This window comes from Pleurodeles waltl, chromosome 8 (genome assembly GCF_031143425.1).
Source record: "Pleurodeles waltl isolate 20211129_DDA chromosome 8, aPleWal1.hap1.20221129, whole genome shotgun sequence".
Lineage (NCBI taxonomy): Eukaryota > Metazoa > Chordata > Amphibia > Caudata > Salamandridae > Pleurodeles > Pleurodeles waltl.
The window spans coordinates 17802298-17825593 of record NC_090447.1 but is presented as its reverse complement, the minus strand read 5'-3'; the positions used below and the strand labels follow the sequence as shown (position 1 = coordinate 17825593).

At 43.7% G+C, this 23296-nt stretch overlaps 1 protein-coding gene across 1 annotated transcript in view; it reads right to left on the bottom strand.

Annotated features, from left to right (window-relative positions):
• Positions 1-1184: 1184 nt before the first annotated feature.
• The window catches only part of LOC138249671 (TRPM8 channel-associated factor homolog), an 81566-nt gene continuing 59454 nt past the window's right edge, over positions 1185-23296 (bottom strand). Inside the window, exons 4-8 of the mRNA XM_069203632.1 lie at positions 17378-17472; positions 15889-16102; positions 14236-14475; positions 7171-7508; positions 1185-2923 (exon numbers count right to left, since the gene is read on the bottom strand). Of these exons, the coding sequence (XP_069059733.1) occupies positions 2681-2923; positions 7171-7508; positions 14236-14475; positions 15889-16102; positions 17378-17472 (1130 nt within the window). The 3' untranslated portion in view covers positions 1185-2680. The remainder of the gene's footprint in view (positions 2924-7170; positions 7509-14235; positions 14476-15888; positions 16103-17377; positions 17473-23296) is intronic.

Genomic DNA, 23296 nt, shown 5'->3' with positions numbered 1-23296 from the left:
GGAAAAGGCAAAGTCCAGCACATCCACTGTGGTTATGGGATACCCAGGAAAAAGCAGACTCCCTGAGACGGATTCTGGAAAGCCCTGGTGCCTGTACCTCTCCTCCAGAATCTCCGGGCCTGATTTGCAAAGGTAAACTTAGAGCAAAAGTCTAAGTGTAGACCAAAAGTCTAAGTTTAGACCCAAAATCTAACTTTACTCATAGTAAACACTGGCATAATTGCAGTCCAACAGGGCCTTCAGCAATCATGCAATCACAGTATTGCAGTTCCTGTCAGTAACCGGATGATGGGCTTAATTCACAAAAGTAAACCTAGACCAAAAGTACTTTGGGCCTCATTTACGAGGCCCTAGCGGCACAATGAGCCACCAGATCATCCTTTTTTTTAATGCTCTGGTGGCGCAGCGTGCCAGCCCATATTTACAAGGGCATGCAAAGCCACCTCTTGTGGCTTTTCATGGACCTGTAAATATTGACCCCTTTCACGCATAACACTGCGTGAAAGGGGCATTGCATGAGTGTTGTTTGGGGTGTTCCCACACAACACCCATGGAACCCGAAGGAATCAGACACATTCCCAGATTTGCAAGTCTGGGAATGCGTCAGATTCCTACACCACCTCAGGAGTGGTATAAGAGTGACACAACGGGGAGACATATAGTCATTTTTCCCTGTTTTTTCCTCTTTCTATGTGTGCTGTATTTTGTTTGCAGAGTCACAGTATGACGTTCCTGGGACATCGGCGGCAAACAATCTCAATTCACATGATTGAGGTCCAGTAGACATTGCCTGCCCTGCAGTCCCTGAAAGGGATCTGATGCAGAGTCTTGCTTCTTTCAGTGGGAGGGACAGCCCTGCTCTGAGTGAAAGAGATAGGCCCTTGCTCCATTGAGTCCAGAGTAAGAGAGCTCTTCTGGAAGAGGAGAGCCAAAGAACCTCTCTGTAATTTCACATTCCTAGAAAAATTTTCAAACAACATGGCCATTAAAGTTTCAGATGAAACACTGACCTTTTCTAACTGCTCTCTTTATTTGTAAATTAGATTTTCCATTTGGTATACCCAGCTAGGTGTTACATTGGCAACAATACATCAAACTGTTTGGAATAACCACAGGGGAGGATAACCGTGTCACAGGCTGAAAGGGAATGTAGCTCAAGAAAGGAACAACTCATGACCATGAGAATCAATCAATGAATTATTTATTTTATATGTTAAGATCCATTAAGCACCCATAGAACATCTACATCATCTTGTGTGCCCCAGTTCCCTGTGCATGTCATCTGGTATCTGGAATGGTGACCGAGAATGATAATGTAATTGAATGATACTGCATGTCTGCTAGGTGGAAGCTTGGGGAGGGGACTGCTGGAGGGAGGATGAAGCTCTGATAGGAGGTATAGATATGAAGCTGCACCTAAGGACCAAACATGTACTAAAGAAGGTACGTCCCTCTAGCTGAGGGTCTTACGTCTCCTCTGTAAAGGACCTCCCTCTAAACCTGGCAATATGAATTTAGCAATATTACACATTCATAAACAATACATCAGCTATGAAATGACAACGCAGGATGACAAATAATTCTTAAACTTTAAATGCATTGTTAGCCACACAGTAAATATAAATTCAACTATAGCCAAAACACAAGAATAAAATAGAAATCCAATGGCACACTTCGTGTACGATATGTACTGTACAACCCATATCAATATATGAGAAGTCCTACAAGGAAGAACAGCTTTATATATGCACCAGATATATACTACACGCAGTCTAGACCAGGTCACAGGAATAACACCTGTATGTATGGATATACCTATTGTACACTATGTGCTGCTTAGTATACTTCGTGATGTGAGCAACACAAGAGGGAAGTGCAGATGTATATATGTCTGTACCCACCATAAATTAGATGTCGCCTAGTACACGTCACAACATGATCAACATTAGGAGGCAAGAACAGCTCTATGGATATATGTTCTCACTATACACTATTTGTTGCCTCTGCCGCTGGGGGGAATCATGACAGCCTGTTGGGTCATGTACTTGAAGAGACTTGGAATATCTCTTGGTGCCTTTTTCCCCAAAAAGAATGTTAATTTGATTATCACAAAAGAATGGATACTGAACTGTCACTCTTCTTTCCAGTTTGGGGGGGAGGGGTGGCTTGTGGTGTTAAAGAGTGATTATAGATTTTGAATCCTAATTCTTAGGGCATGAACAATAGTTATTCTACTAGGTTTCTCTGTGTTGCCCACTGAGTCTTGTACAAGCAACACAGGTTTTCAGTGGAGAGGAATATTAACCTTGTGTTAGTTGTAAACCTTGGAGGCTTGTTCTAGATCTGTTGAGATATCTTTTGGCCCAAAAAGCAAACTAGTGCACACAAAGGAATTACATTGAGCTAGCACTGTGCATACAAAGACTGCATCTATCATATGGTGGCCTCCACACTTTGAAGCCCTGGTTACAAACATAGTAGATATTAACTTGGACACTCCTGTCTCAAGCACCCATGATAAAGATGGTATTTCACAAAACAGATATAACATTACATATCCACATGATCAGAATTTATGCAATCAAGCGGATTATGATTCATGCTTTGAAGAAGATGTGAGAAAACCATGTTCACATGCTGCATATTGTGAGGATGGCCCATGTTTCCATAATCGCCGCCCTCATACAAAGTTCTTCATTGGGTTCTCCTTCCACTCAGGCAGTGAAGACAGTTTTTTGGTGGTACTGTCTTCGATCGGCCAGCCCCACATCTTGAAGAACGGCACCAAATTTGTCTTTACTTGTTTTGAGAACAATTCTGCCCAGAGGTTCATCTTGTAGGTGTTTTCGTTTACGATGTTAGTGATTTTCTGGTAGTCAGAGAAGAGCTGGATGAAGGGTGCCCAGTCAAAGCCTTCTTGCAGCTGGAGGAGAAGAGAAATGCAGTGTGTGAATCTGAATGCCCTAACTCGTCACTCAGTGCTGTGTGTATGTGAGGTAGTTCTAGAACTTAAACCTAGATAAAAAGCAGCAGAAAGCTATGTAGAGTTGGGTGATGCAAAGGCAATTGTCAATTTAACATGTGTAAAGGGGTGAAAAGAAACAGAGAGTATCTACATGAAACATAGAGGCAAAGAGGGAACGTCCAGATAGGAAGGTATTTGGTGACGTGGCCCAACAGCTGTAAGTTTACAGGAGATTAAGCTGTCAAGCCTCTTCAGCCTCATCTAGAATGATATATTGTTCTTGCCATAGCACTCGGATCTTGGACTAATGAATAACTTGAGCTGGCATATGCACATTATAAACTCGTGAATGATGGCTCACATAACAATGCCCCATTGGGCAAGAACCTTTCCAGAACACCGTGAATATCTTTCCTTCTGGGGCCATATTATGTATTGGCCGCACTGTTCATGATTGCACTAAGGTGTACCTTTAAACAGAAGCGCACAATCCCCTCTTGAGATACTGCTGCCACTACAGTGCTATCAGTATTACAGAAGGAACCGCACAAGTGGCCCCCTCTATAATACTAAAGTTCCCTGGAAGTGCACAAAGCGGATACACACACACCAGTTACGCTCGCAGGGCACATTGTGTGATATTTCCACTGGTGTCCTAAAGAACTTGCCAGCTCTTTCTGTACCCCTTGACATACGCAAAGATTGCATGTAGTAGTACACCAATTTTAATAGTATGGAAGGGGACTCAGTTAGCTCTGGCAGTGGTTAAAACAATATCTGCCCCTTCTGCTGATTTCAAAATACTGAGTCAACTGTAGGAACCACTGGTCACAAAATAGTGGCTGCCAATTGCAACCCGTATTTTTGAGAAAAGTGTACAAATAGGTCAGGTTACCTGATTTAGAATCATAGTGGATCGCAGTCCAACCTACCTCATCAATATTCATGAGCGATGTTATTGGTGGCCATCAAAGGGATCTGACTGCGATTAATGAGACTAAGTCAGAAGGTAAAACCTCTGATCGGAACAAACCTGGCCCCTCCATCCAACCCACACTCCATCAAGGTTAACCTTAGCTTTCACCCTTGCCCCGGTCAAGCACAACCAGATGACCACGGTTGGCACTAAATGCTTTGTGGAGCTATTTTTACCTTCAAAACGTTTTAACCCTGGTTCTACTGACTGGATATTTGTCATCTTGATTTCATTTTATATATTAAATGTTCTCCATTTTTTTCTAAATTGGTTTGCAAATTTTCTTGTGATGTGTTTTGACTTTGTTACTGTTTTGGTACTACATAAGTACTTTACACTTTGCCTCCAAGTTATGCCTATCTGCTCTGTGCCACAGCTGCCTGGGGGTCGAGATCAGGTATCTTTAAGATTTTAGTGGTTCACCTTGACAAGTATTGTGAATATTTTTGAGGTGGGTTCCTACCCTTCTCAACTAATAATCCAATATAATATAGTCTGGCTTTGTATAGTCTGTTGGAAATCCAGGACCACTAGTGTAACACAATAAAACAGGTGATTTTGAGACTCTCCTCCCTCAATGCTCCGTTGGGTGTCTCTTATAGCAGTGCCCTGTCCTACTGTTCTTTTCCACATGCTCCACCATCAACTGTACCTTTCAATAAAGTCTGAAGTCACAAGCGGATGGTCAAGGGTACATGGGGAAAGAGCATACTTTATAAATCCAACACCACCCTCCTGTCTTTGTCCCACTCATTCAAGGATGTCAATATAGGGGGAATCTGGAAGTGGGAGAGGACTAGTGGCAGTTCTGCTTCTGATGCAGAGCAATATTTCTTTGTGCCTCCATTTCTGAACCACAAACAACCCAAATTCACCATGCAAAGCACTTTAGTGTATCTACACCCACCAGAATCTCAACTATATTTATCCAATCAGATGACCACGCAGCACAATATAGAGAAGTACCACCTATACTTAAATCAGAATTATTCCAGAGTGATTCACCAACATCTACAATTTTGCATGTCTTTAATTTCCTGTGAGCTACTGCCCATGACTCCCTCAGGACCCTGAGTGTTCAAGATAAGTTGAAATAACTATTGGAAGCTTGTGTATATCGTGTGACATAGTATGACAAGTCTTCAACATATTTCTGTTCAATTCTACCCCACATCCGAGAATTACGATAAACAAGGGCACTGGAGTAATTTTGCTAGCTGATGTAATAGATGGAATACACACAAGTCAGGTAATCAGAGGTGTCTGGATGGGATGGCAGAATGCAACTTAGGGATTTTGAGTCTGGGCCTCATGTCCTGTACAAACACTCTTATTCCCTTGTTCACGCTCAACAGACAGTTATGCTTTGCTGCCTCTACAAGTTTAATTACTTGGACTCAACCCACTAGGAATAATTACAGTGAAGGCAACTTGGCATAGTCATTCTCGGTTATAAGAGGTTTCATGTTGTCTGTCACCATTCCATCTATGCCCTTATTCACTGGGAGCATTTTAGCTTTCATGATAAGCAACAAAAGTCCTAGGCTTCTACTGTCACTTTCATTGTACCTCTGGATAGGAGTAGGAAATCATTATTTTCCCAATTTATTTCATATCTGAAAATAAGGAAAATTTGAGAATCAGGGAGAGTAGTGATGACCCAGAATTTCCCGGGGTAAGCAAAATATCATCGGCATAAGATAAATGTTTAGAACATCCTGCTGTTGTATTGACTCTTTGCTCCCTGCATGTTCATATTATGTCTAATGGCTGTCACCATAGGTTTGAGTGCTAGGAAGAATGGGGAAGATGTGAGTGGGTATCTTTCCCTCATTCCAATGGTATTAGAGAATGAGTTTGGATGCTATCCCTCTCTTCTGCTTGAATATCTGGTAGTGAAATGGGACTTGTTGATTCTATAAAATTCTCCAGGAAGTCTTGGCCTAGGTTCAGGCCTTCTGACATTGGTCCAGGTGGTCTGTTGCTGTCAATAGAATCCAATCTCATTCAGAAGCATGCAGGATCTGCTCTTATTGACCTCTGTTTGGTTGCTGTGGACGCTGTCTCTTTAACAATAGAACCCATAATGGTCTTGATAGATGTAGGTTCCTTCAGTAACATTTAAAATGTAATCTCAGGGTTGTTACCAGAGGTGGCATCTATAGTAAGCATGGGTGTCTTACTGGCGACTGCATCCTCAAATAGGAGATGACAGGACTTATTTGGTTTGGACATGAGGCCAGGACTCCATAACAGCATAAGGTAATAGTCTATTGTGAAATTGATAAATATGCAGCAGAACGCTTGCAATCAATCAAAGGGTGCATCTGTATCACGCAAGTCAACACTATACAGTCAATGAACAGGAAGGGACCAGAAGCACAGTCGCAGTTCTCAATTACTAATTTCTTAGTGACACACATCTAGGAAGGATCGTAGATGAATAGTTTTCCTCCGTCTCTCTTGTATGAGCATGAGCAATCTATCATGCCATGCTATATTGTAGGATTTCTTGCATTTGTCATGAAAAGAACCCTTCTATAATCTTACTAAGAATGGGAGTGGGGATTAAAGACAGGTCTGTAAATTGCTGGATCCATTGGGTTCGCTTATATTTTTTTCAGTAACAGAGTCATCTTCAGGTCAAGCACGGAAAAGTGAACCTTTACTCTGTTGGCTGTACAATACCTAGTTAAGATGTTTGTGGCTCCTAGTAGGACAGCAGCTCTACTAGGTTGTTCTGGTCTTAAAATTGCAAAATATAGTAAAGATAGGATCTGAGAAGAATCTACCCAAGTAAAAGATGGTAATTTCATATTATCTGATATCACTACTCAGATCTTAAGAATATTATTCATAAAGAAGGGCATCACATTTTCACAATACTGATCTGAGACAATTGGGTCATTCTATACTATCTCTTCTGATAAAATGTTGAATAGGTTCCATGTTTAGTTCATTCCCTGAGTGATCTGTTCAATTTCTGAGGGGAAGAACTGTGTCTGTGTGTTTAGGATCGAAGATCATATTTGGCACAAGTCACTGATTAAAGTAACCTTTTTTAGATGATGAACTATGGTTGAGGTGGCAGTGTGAGGAATGTTATGAATGTATAAGTTCACCAAGAAGAAGACTTGATGATATATAACTATGTTAATTCTGCACTTTACAGGCATGCCAACAGACTACTGTCACCATACTATGCCTCTTATTTCTCCCCAAAGCTCACCTGCAGATATGTCTCCAGAGCCGTCCAGACAGTCCAGTCCTCCAGCTTGGCACCGTTCTTGATGTACTTCGTGATGGCTTCCTTTCGGATTTCTGGCTGAAGGGACTCGTGAGCTTTGCTCCTTGGGATCCCCAACACCTTTTCACTCACGTAGACAGACCAGAGATTGCAAGTGGCCTCTGTAGCATTAGGTGTGATATTCCAGCCCCAGCATTGCTGATTGTGCCCCAACTCATGGAGGGGACCCCATGTTCCAACACTTTTAATGTGCTCCAGGTCTATGAGGTCTTTTACTGATTGCAAATGACACATAACAGGATAGCCAGAGTGCATCCACCCTGCAATGAGAAGACAGGGGAATCAAAGGCCACACAAACACTGTGCATGAACAACAGCTTCTTTTAAGCTTGTACAATAGTCTGAGGTTGCTGTGTTTTTTTAAGAGTCTGCAGAGAGACCAGATTTTGCTGTCAGAAGTGAGAGATGATACCTGCAGTCCCACCTTCCCATCACTTTCTCCTGCTTTAACAGTATAAGGCATGTTTGGGCTTATTGGGCTCAGTGTGATCTCTTTGATACAGTAGCTGTAGCTGAACACACACACGGTGGTGGAGGGTGCACACATTGTAACAAATGTGACTAACCTAATGACTGACCACCCTCAAAGTAAACACAGTAAAATCACACAGACTGTAGGGCTGCATTGAGGTTTGGCAGACAGACTTGTAACAAAGCAGGTAAATAATGTGGAATAAATAGTCGAATCAGGCAGAAGGGTTTTTTCACCTGACCAGGTGGAGGTTGGGGCTGTCAATGTGCAATATTTCTACATGGGTAATCCATAACAGTCACAGTTGTAATGCCTTTGGCACCAAGGTAATATTATTAATATTTCACTCTAATGACACATGATTTATCATTGATATATAATCTTTAAATATATTTTGGAAAATCAAACATCAGCTAATGAGTTCTGAGAATGCACATGTTTTCATCTCCAATGCACTGCTTTTAATTTTAGTATACTTATATGAATTCAACCAACCAAAGGTTTTAGCAGGCCAGTCTGCACATAAGGGAGCTACTTATAGGCTGCTCGAGACCTACCAGTAGCCCATGAGCTAGTCATTGGAAAAGCCTGGTCTACACCATGTCAACAACAGAGCAACAGGTGGTCATACTGAGAACTGGATGCACCGCATTCTTGGGTGAGCCTGAGGAAGAACCTATTCTACAGAGATCGGTCGTGCATATAAACTTCAGCTCAAAGAAGTTTATTTTGGGTCATAGAGGCTAAAGCAAACAATCACAGATTGAAGATTGTACATACAAACAGCATTTGGAAAGAAGATTAGAAAAATGGTCCTTGGTCAGATGTTTGCACAAACAGCGCAGCACAAAAAAGAATCCCAGGACACCAGATAACGCAGGACAATACGGCCTCAGAGGAAAATAAATTACTTTTCATTCCTTGCTATAATTCGAAGGGGGCTTTTGACATTCTAAATAGAGGCACCATACTGAAGTTAATAAATGCAATTTTGCCCCTGGCTCACATTTCAACGACAGAATTGATAATGGTGGAGTTCACTACACATCCAAACAATAAAGATAAAGAGGCAACTCTGACGTCCTGGGCCACGTCCGCCATTATTGACCAAATTCTAGCTCATCAAGATAAGTTTAGCGCATGGGGCATCGTCCTGAAAAAATTTGAACCGCCCAGATATCCTAACCTTCTGGTATCACAACAAAAGAAGGGCTGCTCAATCTTAAAAGGGGCGGTGGGAGTAGAAACCTCCCTAAGCAGTTGGGACCACATTACAATTGTAAAGCACCAAAGCACGTTCCATCCTGGCATGCACCAACAGATCTTCATTGGCACTCCCTCAACAGTCAAACAGGCTGGAAGGCAAAATTTAAATGACAACAATTAAAAATGGTCCTGACGAAAACCCAGAATATATCCATATTTGCTCCTAGAAAACTCACGGTTTAAAAAATCTCGTTACCGACAGGGCGGCTCTGAATTTCCTTCAGCAGTTTGAAATCATCATGTTGCAGGAAACATTGTTCATGGAGCTGATATAAATTTCGGGTTATTCTGGGATAGACGTCTCTGCAAAACAACCTCAAAAACATGGACAACCCGAGGGGGGCCTCTCAATGTATTGCTCCACAAAAATCAACTGGGTGATCCAACAGATCGACCTGGGAATTGACTGGCTGCTATCAATAAAATTGGATCATCGGGTGCCATCAGGCAACAACAGAACTTTACTATTGATCAACGTATACGTGCACCTTAACAAAATCCAAAACAGTGGAAACATTGACCAGTATTCTAAAAATGCTGCAGAAACAAAATAAGGACGCAATCCTCATTTTGTCTGGCGATTTCAAACTTGATTTGAGAAAAGGCAGCACAAAACACCCTAACGGAACATGCACATATACAAAGCTTGAAATCCTGGGTTTGCGCTGCCTGACGTCTCTCCCTGAGGACACCTCATCCGCACAAGTAACCTTTTCAAGTGGCACAAAAAAATCTAACATCGACTTTACATTAATAAACGAAACCGCACTGCCACTGGTTTCAGCATATAGGATCCAACAACGCACAGAGAGTGACCACTTTCCACAACTTATTAAGATCCGGAATGAATGGAATTGGCTCCCCACTGCCAATATCATAATTTCAGCCCCAGTGACTTATGATACAAAAAAACTAAAATGGAAGGGGCCGGGCCTCGACAAAGTAATGGAAGAAGTGTACCGCAGTGCAGGCACAAATAAAGAGCTCAAAGAATCACTAAGAACCCAGGAACTAGAATACCACCCCCAAGGAGAACGAGTGATCGCTCAGCTGCACTTGTGTGATTCTTTAATAATTACATTTTTCATCAAAAAACGTCTCCCAATTTCGGTCATAGAGTCAAAAAACAAAGTCAAGAGTTGCAAAGAAGAAAAGTCATGGTTCAACAGGACATTGCGCAATCTGAAAAATCAAGTCTCTAGAGAATCAAAAAAAATCCTAAAGGACGTACACTGGGGGAGGAAATCTGATGACACAAGGCTTTCTGAATTAAGAGCCAATTATAAGAAAAACTGCTGGATGGCAAAACAGAGTTATCACGAGGATCTGTGGACCAAGCTGCTCATGTCCAACAAACAGAAAAATAACAAAAAGTTCTGGTAACTAATAAAAGGACTAACTAAGGGACAAAATTGACACACAAATGCAGGTATCGATGCAGCCACATGGGAAGCCCACGTACAGACAATGTTCCCACCCCCAGAGTACCATGTGAAGGAGGAGGCCTCACAGATAGGCAATGACTTAAGCAAGATTAATTTTGGCTTCAGAGTGACAACGCAAACAGACTGAACTCTAAACGGAAATGAAGGAAAGCATGCACTAATGACCACTGACATAGAAATGCTGACAAGCCTTATCAAGAAACTAAAAATGGAAGAGGCGGTTGGCCAGAACGTTATTTCCAAATGTCATGTTTAGAGGAGACCCTTCATTCTGGGTGTATTATTTGGCACTGCTTTTTAACGACCTCCGGGGCACTACGGGTCTCCCATATGCATGGAAAGGCAGTATTATTCACCGTATATACAAAGCAGGTAACCCCACAAATCCCTCAAACTACAGGCTAATAGCATTGATAGACGTGGAAGCAAAACTATACGCATCCTGCCTACTGTAACAACTAGCAGAATGGATTCATGACAGACAGTTAATTCCACAATGCCAGACAGGTTTCAGAGCTGGTATGGGTGCTTCCACCAACCTGGCAACCCTCACCCTGCTGGGAAACAAAGCCAGGCTTAAGAAAAAAAGGCTACTTGCATGCTTTATTGATCTAAAGGCAGCTTTTGATTGCGTACCAAGAACCCGCCTATGGGAGAAACTGAAAGGGTGGGGCTTACCATGCAGCCTTCTTAGCACAATGATGGACCTGTACACAGGTACTTGGGTGCAAGTAAAAATTGAAGAGGGCAGCCACCTCACCAACAGAATATTAACAGCAAAAGGACTTAAACAAGGGTGTGTATTGGCTCCCACGCTGTTCAACTTATATCTTGCAGACCTAGCCGAGGCTCTAGCTCCCGTAAATAACCACCCGCCAGTATTGTCCAAGAAAGGAATTGCATGGCTACAGTACGCAGACGACATAGTTCTACTCAGCCAAACACCTGTTGGGCTACAGCATAGCATAGGTGCATTTTATACATACATAACAATGCAAGGCCTAGAATTGAATTTGAGCAAAACTAAGGCTGTCCGCCTGGTTGACAGGCAGTTTAAATCGGCTTCATGGTTCATAAACGGAGCCCGGGTGGAGGTTGCACCCACATATAAGTACTTGGGATTCACTATGGACTGCCTCTTGACTTTCAAGCCGCAGCTTGCTGTCGCTCAAGCAAAAGCCCTCTCATTGACCAATGGTTTTAAAGTTCTAAAACAAAAACTGAGCTGCCCTTCATACACTCACGAAGGCCTACAAAACAGTTTTTCGGATCCCACGACCAGCATCTCCAGCTCAGGTTCGTTTAGAATTGGGTCTGAAAAACTATGAATTTCAGAGTAGATGTGCCTTCATTAAACTATGCTGGAGGTTGCGTGCAGCTGAGACTGGTACACTAAACTACCTATGTTGGATGGAAATTGAGGAGCAACAGCGACACAATGATAAAAGCACCTGGGGTCATCACTTAAATAACTGCATTAAAGCACTAGGTTTGCTAGAAACCTGGGACCAGAACCCAGACAAAAAGGAGTTTTTTCAGAAGGCAAACTCTGTCACTAAGAAGAAATCTTTAATCGCAAATAGGAAGGGGAACACCTCTTCCTATATGCGAGTCGCATTCCCATTTTGCGAGTCGGTACCGACTCACAAAATGGGAATGTGCATCGCGATGCACGTTTTGAATGGTGCAAACTGCAAATTTCGCAGTTTGCGCCATACAAAACGTTACCTACATCTGGCCCTAAGTTCCCAATATGATAGAATGGGAAGCATGACACTGGCCTTTTTACACGTCAAGAAGATGTGCCAATCTGATGCTCACATGAACAAAGTTTCAAACTATGGCCCTCATTATGACCCTGGCGGTCTTTTGACGGTCAACAGGCTGGTGGTGCAGACCGACACATCTCCACTCATACCGCCAAGGCGGTTGGAGTTGCTGGGCCGGAGATGAGCATCTCTGACCCGGCGGTCCACAGAAGACTGCCGGCAGTATTAGGAGCTGTCTTCCCACCATGGTTTCCACGGCAGTAGCACCACCACGAAAACCATGGTGGAAAGGCTACCGGTGATAGGGAATTTCTTCCCTGTTACTGGTAGACAACTCCCCCCCCCAGCAAGCACTAGACGCCCTCCCCATCCAGCCAAAGTGCCCCACCACCCCCACCCCCCTCTAGCCACAGCACCCCCAACCCCCCTCCAGACCCAGCGCTCTCCACCTCCCATCCCACCATTCCCTCATACATGGACACAGACCCCCACACGCACACATCCATTCACCTACACTTACATACACGCATTCACCTCTGCACTCATACACGCCTTCAACCACCCATACTCACAACCATCCAAACATGCATACTCACATGCAGATAAACATGCATTCACCACAACACTCACAGTCGCATACACACATGCATACACACATTTATACACACATGCAGACACCACACACTCACACACGCACACACAACACCCCCCACCCCACCGCCCCCCTCCCCTGTCAGATTTTCTCCTTACCTGGTCTGGGGAGAAAGTCACCTGGCAGGGAACGGGAAGGGGCACTTTCACCGCCACCAGCGCCCCGCCAGCAGGACACCGGCAGGCCAAATTATTGCCCATAATACGTTTGGTGGAGTTCTACTGTCAGGGTGGGGCCGGTGGGGGAACTGCCAGAGCACCTCCGCCCGCCAGCACGACTTCTGCCAGAAAGTGTGGCAAAAATCTAGCAGTACTCGTGAATGGCACCCGCGGCTTTGGCGTTCTTGCTAAAAAAGACCATAGTCATAATGAGAGCCTATATGTCTGATTGCATTACAGCTTAGACTCTTGAATGATCTAATGAAACCTAAAGAATGAACATCAGTGACACATCTGTCCCATAAACTCTTAGGGCTTTCAATTGTTAGCATAAGGAGAAATTCTCCAAAGCTCTGTGTAGCACAGACATAGACATAATTCACTAAATGTCCACCAGAAGTAGAGGAAGCTGTTTATTTAGGGTTGCTTCTCAGGGCCTTTGGACTGATTATGTCCTGTGGGCAATATCCCAGCACCTCGAAGTTTTGACGTCCATTTGTGGGGCAACCTATTTGATAGTGGAATACTTATTACATATTTAAAGATGTTACAGAGAGTGGTAGGTTCAGAGGGTGCTGAGAACCAGGGGCCATGGGGCTAGATGTAAGGCTCTGCACAAAATACAAGAGACCGGAAAAATAAGGATGGTAACTCAGTTTGTGAAACTTAAAGAGTAGATGTGTATATGAAACTAAGAGACTTGTGTGCTGTATGAAGGAGAAGATCTGTGTGAATACTTAATCCAAGCTACAAGGCCAAATACTAATTTTTATTTCCCTAAAGATAGTTATCATGAGAATTGTAGATATTACTGTATTCTTTAGTTTCAAGGAATTGTTCATTTTCCAAATGAATTTAGTCTTGCAAACCTCCCAAACTAGTGAATCCTCCTACTCTGTTGAGGAGAAATTAATGCCTGATCTTGTGACCTGGAATGAATACCTGATATCCGGAGCTGGAATGAATACCTGCTTTCGTGAGCTTTTTAGTTCAGTTCCCTTTTCAACTTAAATCACATGAATCTGTAATACTGCCTTTCTAATAATTATTTACCAAATCAACTTTGAATCAGAGAATGTTAGGGTCTGCAGGAAAAACAAAGAATGTGCTCAATCAAGTAGTCAATGTGCACTGTGAGTGAACACTAAACTGGCCCTCTTGTGTGGCATTACCTTACCCTACCATTGGTGCCGTCTGTCAGTAAGTGCCAGGCTGCAATACTTGCCATTCGATATTTGTACACCAGCAACAATTCTCTCTGGTCTTGAGAAGTGGAAAGAGATGGAAGCCAGTTCTGCAACCGCTGTCATCATGTGGTCCCACGTGGACATCAGGGCACCGGGATTCTCCACAAGGCGGGCGTTCGCTGCAGGGACGGTGAGGATGATGTTCTCCGTGGCAAACTCTGCCAAAGGGGCAGAGTAGTTCCGGACTGTGTTACGCCATGCAGACTCAGTGGTTTCACCTGCAGCAGAATCAAAGATAATGGCACTTGTAAACCTGGATTGAACATAAACACCAGGCACTCTACACAAGGTGATCTCCCCTCCCACTTTTACTCCTGAGTGGGATGACAGGCTTGTGGGAAGAATTTTCAATTAAAACAGAACAATCACATGTCCAAAGAAGTAAAGAAGTTATGCAAAGGAAAACAACTGAGAAATACTTCAATTTGCTCACATTGATTCCTTTGCATGTAGGATATCACTTTTTTCCATACATTTCTGGAAACTTATAAAGTAACCATGTACCATTAATTAATTATTGAATAATAGACTGAGAACAAAAACTATGGGGGTCATTACAACCCTGGCGGACGGTGTTAAAGCGGCGGTAAGACTGCCAACGGGCTGGCGGTCTTTTTTGGGGAATTATGACCATGGCAGTTACCGCCATGGTCATCCGCCGCTTCTCCGTATCGCCCGCCAGGGTAGAGACGACCGCTGGGATGGAGACCTGGGTCTCCAGCCCGGCGGCTGTGACAATACCGCCGCCGGTATTTTGACCCGGCTTACTGCCGTGGATTTCCAGCGGTAGGAACCGCCATGAAATCCATGGCGGTAAGCACTATCAGTGCCAGGGAATTCCTTCCCTGGCATTGACAAGGGTCTCCCCCACACCCTACCCCCACCCCGACTCCCTCTCCTACACCCCCCACCACCCCTGCAAACCCACCAAGGGTGGCAGGACCCCCCTCCCCACCCCGACCCCCGACATTACCTGACACATACACACCCGACACGCACGCAGGCACCACCAACACACATACACGCACACACCGACATACATGCCAACAGCCACACACACAGTCAGACACGCACACCCACATTCAAACATACACGTGCACATCCATACAGACATACCTACAGACATACACACACTCATTCCCAAAACACGCACCACCCCGCAAGCATACACGCACTCACACACCCCCTCTACATACACCCACGCACACCCCCATGCACGCACACAACACACAACCCCCCCCTCCCCTAACGGACGATCGACTTACCTGTTCCGTTGATCCTCTGGGAGGGGACGGGAGCCATGGGGCAGCTCCGCCGACACCACACCGCCAACAGAACACCGCCGCACAGAATCACAGGACGTGATTCGCTGGGCGGTGTTCTGTTGGTGTGGCGGTGGAGGTGGAGCAACCTCCACTTCCCCGCCGCCTGTCACCAAGGCTGTTGGCGGCTCTCCGTCGAAAAACGTAGAGCTCCCAACAGTCATGATACACCGAGCGGAAAACTGCCACCACTGGTGGTCTTCAGCACGGCGGTCCCTCGGCGGTCTTGTGAAAAGACCGCCGAGGTTGTAATGACCCCCTATATCTTTTATTCAACACCCCTCAGTTTTAAAAGCACAGTCTACCCACCATGTTTATAGAAAGGTGCACACACAGCCCCTCGTATGGTGATTTGCACAGGCCCAAGCTGGCATCCGGTAGGCACCAGGATATAGATGAGGCCGCCCCACAGGTTAGAGATGGTCATCTCCTCACTCTTAACCTTGTAGATCTTGATTACTACTGGTGGGCGAAAGAGCTCCTCCTTATTGCTTAGGTCATCTGAATGACATCCAATCTGCACCTGGAGGTAAGGAGGTGGAATCAGCATGTGGGAATGGGGCATGGTTACAAATGACATCAATCAACAAAAGTGGCCAACAGCGGGCCACACAGAGCATGGTCGCATGGATTGACTCTACAAGGAAATGCTGCCATTGCTGAAGAATATCATGTGGATATAATTTCATCAGTTAACATGAGTGGGGCTCCAGCAGACCACACATATGGTACAGAGAGCATGACAGAGCAAGTTTGGAGAGATAAGTCTGTTATATTGTGGGAATGAGGTGTTTCTCCCCTTGTGTATAAATGGGAGTACAGCAAGCCACACACATATTATAGAAGTGTGGAAGCACATCTTTGGTGAGGATGTTAAATTATTGAATGGGAATGAGGTGTACTTCCCCTGTGCATGAATTGCCATGAGCAGAGTTAAAGCATACTGCATGCATGCTATAATAGCTTGGAAGAAGACATTTAGCAAGGAGGATGTTTTATTGTATGGAAATGGGGTATGTGTCCCTTGTGTATGAACTGACAAGCGTAGGGGTACAGCGGACCACACACTTACTTTAGCAAGGAGTCTGAGATATTGTATGGGAATGGAGTGTGCTTCCAATGTGCAATAATGGTGATACAGAAGACCACACATAGCGGGGAGGCACATCTTTGGTGAGGAGGTTCAGTCATTGTGTGGCAGTAGAGCGTGCATCCACTGACATGATTGTGGATACAGAAGACAACACATACTATAGAAGTGTTGAAGTGTGTCTTTGGAGAAGAATGTCCATTATTTTGTGGAAATGGGACGTACTTCCCTCGTGTATGAACTAAAATAAGTTGAGGTACCGCAGACCACAGATATACTGTTAGCTCCATGTAAGTGTATTTTGGGTGAGGAGGCTTTGTTATTTTGTGGGAAGGGAGCATGCTTCCTGTGTGAATGAATTGACATGAATGGGGATGCAGCAGACCACATACATATTATACTAGAGTGGAAGCAAATCTTTAGCAAGAATGTTCAGTTAATGTTAATTTTTGCACATGAATAGACTTTAATGGGGTGCACGAAGCAGGGCACACAGTATGGTAACTCTGCTGGGCTTTATGCAGCTAAATAAATCTTGGGCCCTCATCTCAATGCAATATGTTTACAGCAGTGATGTAACCTAGCCACAAAATTCCTCATTGTTCATAATTTTTTTAACCCCATTTATGACAAAATATATTCTTGATAGATATAACGGAACAGATAAAAATGTGAAAACATTTCATTCCATTATAATAGGTGTCTTACCTGCAGGTCTGCTCTGATGGCAGCTGGTGGAAATAAAATGGTTGCATTCTGCAGAGGGTAGAGGTAAAGGCCTGTGCTTCTCCAAGCTGTGGATCCTGCAAGAATTGAGACAACATTGCTATAAAATGTGTAATACCGCACACTGAATGAGGATTATAGATTCATGATTAGTGGATCAAGGCAAACTGACATTCATGCCAAGGTTCAGTATTTTAGAGTGAGCAACGCTGTGTGTGCATTGCTGATAGGGATGTGAGCACCATATGCAAACTGGATTGTTACTGGCTGTGTTAAATGCTCTTTGCTGTCAATCACAGAGCCACAGCTTGTGAAGTAGTAAGATTTAGGAGACAGGAGTGGGAGTAGTGGACTATGAGTAATGCACAGGAGATGTAGCCAGAGTTATAAATCTTGCAAAAGATCTTGGTTTGTATTTGAATACATACTGGTGCAAACGTGCATGCACACATGTGTGGACTGATGTGCTGTGTCCATGCCTGGTATAATGCAGACTGTGGTGCAATGGTGGTAATTCCTGGGATATTGTAGGGACTCTATGGTGCAATGGTCAACCCTCCTACTTTGAGGTTGGCCCTGGCATAATGGTGGTCAATTTTGGCATGTTGTGGCCATACAATCTGAACTCTCTGGTGCACCTGTCATGTGGTATCCTCTCTCTTATTTTCTTGTGCTAACATCTGCGGTTTGGTTTTCAGGGGACTCTTACGACAAGTCTTCTACAATGTGGTCTATGTTTTTGGATGTAGCTCACTACCAGGCTATATGTGGATCAACAGTCAACCCAAAATACTCTGCCGCACCAACTAAGTAGCACATGATACCTTCTCTGATAGCAGCAACCTGGCTGCGAAATTCCTGGGACCAGAGACCCTTAGCAATCCTTAGCTAAGGAACCTATGCAGATTTGATATCAAAACCCCAGATCATCAGAATCCAAAAAGTAACATGAACAAAGATCACTTTCCTCTGCTGTTGGAGGAAGTATCTGCCTCATGAGGAAGAAAGTGGAAAATCTCCACAATCCGTGATTCATGGTTCAGGTTAGTACACTAAAATAGCACACAACTTTAAGACTCATTTGCATCTTATGAACAGTGGAAAAATAGGTCAGGACAGTAAACTTCAAGAGGACAATATTGCAGGAAATCTTCCCAACAATGGATAAAGGTCAATAGAGTAATAATATGCATATTTTCACATCTCAGTGATTCCAAGGCAGCAACAGCAGGTTAAGATTGGCCCAAGCTCTTGCTGTGGTGCCACAAGGAGGGACGATGCATCAACAAGATTTCAGTAGCTGTTGGGAATCTGCCAGGGCTGCTGCAGACCCACAGAATTACTTTATTAGAAAGGCATCCTAAGGCTCCTGGATCCTTCCAAGCATGGCCGTAGGAGAGGATTGTCATTATTCAATAGTTTGCTGAACCTGTGCTTTGCACATGAGCTCGGAATGAGGGATTACCTTGTGGTTGGTCTTAAATGACAGTATTTGTCACATCACAGTGCATGGTGGAGTGGCGATTTATGGTTATTTTTGCCTGGTTAGCAAGCTGAAAAGAGTATGTAACGAAGTCCGCTGCTAATAATATTTGAAGGCAGTGGATAAACCGTAAATGAAAGTTATAACTAAAACGTTTCAAGTTTGTGCATTTTAAATGTGCTTTGTATAGGGAAAATATGTGTTCCTAACTATAACTAAGTTTTAACTTACTCTTTTTTCATTGGATTTCAGTGTTTTTTAATGTGTTTATTAAAAATGTGTTTCAAGTCATAGAGTCCATTGTTGCAAGTGGAGAGTTGTTATGAGGAGTGTTGTATAGTACAGCGGAAGAGAGTGTTGCAAAGTCTACTTCAATAGAATGGAGTATGGTAGAGTGGCATAGAGTGGAGTAGAGTGACTCAGAATGGCATAGAGTGTGGTATAGTGTTGTAGAGTGATGGATAGTGGAGTGCCATAGAGCAGAGTACAGTGCATTGGCGCAGAGTGGGATAACGTGTAGTAGAGTGTAGTAGAGTAGAGTTGTGTACACCAGAGTAAAGTAGTGCAGAGTTGAGTAAAGTGTGATAGAATGGAGTGGCATTTCAGACTATAGTGCCAGGCAGCAGAGCGGAGGAACGTAGCACACAGTTGAGTAAAGTGTCATAAATTTGAGTACCTTGTTGTACAATACAGTATAGTGGGATGAAGTACAGTACTCAAAAATGATGTAGACTACAGTAGAGTAGTGTGGCATACAGGATAGTTGAGTTTGTAGAATGGATTGGTATACAGTATGGTGCTGTAGAGTGTGCTATTGTGGATAGGCTTGAACTGTTATAGAGAACAGTGACAGAGTGGTATAGAGTGGACTGGCGCATAATGGAGTAGAATGGAATACTGTGTCATAGAATTGTGGATTAAAGCGGGATGCAGTGATATACAAAGATGCAATTAAAGTGTTGTATAGCAGACTAGATTATTGTAGAGTGGAGTAGAGTGTTGTACAGTGGCATACAGTACAGTCCAGAGTTGTACAGTGGAGTGAAGAGGTATAGACAGGAATAAAGTGTCAAAGAGTTGCATACAATCAAGCAGAGTATTTTAGAGTGGAGTTGCCTAGAGTACAACAGTGGAGCTGTGTAGAGTGAATTGTTGTATAGTAGCGTAGAGTGAGGTAAAGTCTTATATGGTGGAGTAGTGTTAAGGTGAGTGGTGTAACCTACTGTGGAGTGAAGTATAATACGGTGTATTGGTGTGTTGTAGAGAAGCATGGAGTGGAGTGTACTGGCATAGCATAGGTAGTAAACTGGTATACATTGGCGTGGGGTCACGTACAGCAGAGAGGATTGCTGTTTTATAGAATAGTAGTCTATAGTGAAATAGGGTGCAATACATTGGTGTAAATGGACACAGTGTGGAGTATAGAGTTGTACAGTGGAGTATATGGGGATAAGGTAGAGTAGAATGTTGTATAGTTCCATGAAGTGTGGTAGACTTATATGGGGTGGGGCTATATGTAATGAAGGAGAGTGTCATACAATGAAGCGGCATAGAGTGGAGTGATGTACACTGTAGTGGTGTAGAGTGGATTATAGTAGAGTAGAGTAGCATACAGTGACATAGCATACACTGGAATGCTGTACAGTGGAAAATAGAAGGGTGAAGTGGCATTGAGTGGAACACCATCGAGCCGAGTGATGTGGAGTAAGGGTACAGTGGATTATCGTAGTGTGGGATGGCATACATCGAAATGGCATAGCACAGAGTAGACAAAACTGTTATAAATTGGACTGGCATCTCTGACAGTAGAGTGGAAAGATCTGCTGCTGGCCCGCACAGTGTTGGAACCTGTCACTGAGTGGAGTAGAGTGTTATACAAAAGAGCGCACAACATAGAGTGGAGTGCAAATTTTGGACAGTGGAGTGTCCAGGGATAGAGTGGGGTGGAACCTACTAGAGTGGCATGGAATGTAATACAGCTTTGTAGAGTGCAGTTATGTAGACATGAGGAGAATTCACTGGAGTGGCATAGGATGGAGTCCTGTACAGTGGAGTGGCATGAAGTGAAATAGCATAGAGTGGAGAAGTATAGGCAGGAGTGTTGTAGAGTGTAATAGGGCATGGTGTAGTAGCTTACAGTGGACTGGCATAACGTCTAATAGTGTGTAGTGCAGTAGAGCACAGTGGAGTGGCATACAGTGAAGTGGTGTAGACTGGAGTGGCACATTCTGGAGTGGGGTAGAATGTAATAGCATACAGTGGCGCAGTGTTCAGGGGTGTGCGGTAGAGTGGAATACCATACAAGATCGAAGTTACATACAGTGTGTAATAGTGTAGAGTGGATTAGTGGCCAGTGGAATATCAGAATGGAGTACAGTGGAGTGGCATTGAGTAGATTAGCGGAGAGTGGAGTAGCAGAGAGTAGAATAGCATAGAGTGGAGTGACATACAGTGGTGTGGTATAGACTAGAGTGATGTACAGTGGAGCGGAGTAGAGTGGAATAGTATACAGAGGAGTGGCATAAAGTGGAGTGGTGTCCAATGAACTAGCATAGAATGGAGTGGTGTAAAGTGGAGTTGTGTACACTGGAGTGGCACAGAGTGGAGTAGCATGTAATGGAGCACTGTAGAGTGTAGTGATGTACAGTAGAGTGGCATAGACTGGAATATCATATAATGGAGTAGTGTATAGTGCAATGGCATACAGTGAAGTGGTGTATACTGGTAGAGTGGAGTAGCATACAGTAGCGTGCCATACAATGGAATAGCATGGAGGTGAGTAGTATACAGTGGAATGGTGTAGAGTGGAATAGCATATACTGGAGTAGCATATGGTGGAGTGAGAGACAGTGGAGTGTTGTACATTGAAGAGGCATAGAGCGGAGTTGCATACAGTGTAATAGCAGAGAGTGGACTGGCATAGAGCAGAGTGTTGTAGAGTGGAGAGGCACAGAGTGCAATAGTGTATAGTGGCGTAACACACAGTGGAGTTGTTGTAGTTTAGCAGCGATTAGATTAAGCATTAGCAGAAGACATCTTGTATTTGTAACTATTAAGAACATTTTGTGGAATCCATTTTGTATTCATGGCAGCCATTTTCTCTGCCACATGCTGCCATGTACTCACCATGTGCTCTGTCCTACCTTTCTGTTAACTACTCTTGAAAATCTGCCTAGTGACAAGTTATATTTAGCATCTCCCACTTTCGCAAATGCTCAGTAAGGTTTCAGCTGTTAGTCCTTGAAAATTGTTAGCTCCTCCTACCTGTCGACTGTACATTTCGGCATGACCTTATATGTATAGAAGTCTTGCTTCTATAATTGTACCACCTCCTTTTAGCCCCTGCGTGTTTGATTATAATATTGCATATTCTGCACTATTTTTGGCATGCCTGTTTTTAGCACACTTCGAAGGATGTGTTGCTTTTGTAATGGTACCAATTTGAGACTGGAAGAATCGCAACCGGCACCCCCAGAGGGGACGCCTAATAGAGATATGTATGTTAAATATGGTCTTTCTTCTATAATGTACAGCACATTATGGAATAAATACACGTGTGCGGATCCTGAGTTTTATTGGCCTATGCATGGGTCATTTGATTTGCGAAAGATTGAGTATGTGGAACAATGTATGTGTAAGCGAAAGTCTAGGCAAGATATGTTTGATTGTGTACGAATGTGGGAGAAAGAAGTGCGTGGACGAGTGAAGCGTGAGCAAGGCTTGCTTGAGAAAGAGCAGCGGAAGAATGTATATGTGAAAGCATTGGAAATGAGAAAGAAAGAAATAAATGACTTAAAGGAGCTAGAAGAGAAAGAACGTAAATTACAGGTAACTGGCCAATACACCGTTAGGCATCCTCTCTATCCTATCCTTAATAAACCACATGATGATTTATTGTTATTAGATCGCACTCCACCTCCATATGTCGTTCCTTCTGCACCTCATGAGTTAGCTAAGGTCTCCAGTTCGGAGCAACAGAAGATGCGGGACAGTCGCTCTATGTTGCCTGCTGACCGTGCGTCTGAGCTTAGATCTATTGCTCATAAAACAATTCATAGCGTTGTCTCTGCTTCTGAACTTTTAGATAACATGAAAGGGTGGATGAAAAAGGAGCAGCTATATTTTACTGAGGCATTTGGCACAAAAGTTATTGAACTATTTTGGAAATATTCTGATGAGTTAGAGCCCTATGATGTAGCAGCTGATCATAAGCAAATGCGTGATGGTCTTTTTGTCTTCTCCCAGGTGGCTGATGCAATCAGGCGTTTGGTGAAATTATGTGTTGCAGCAGACCGTTTGCGAGAGGAGAAAAGGGCCGTGGACGTAGTTGCACGGACATCTCAGACCGGCGGGGTGCAAGCTTCCATCTTTGGAACAGATACGATTATGATAGTTCACGCGAAACCAATGCGGGAGGC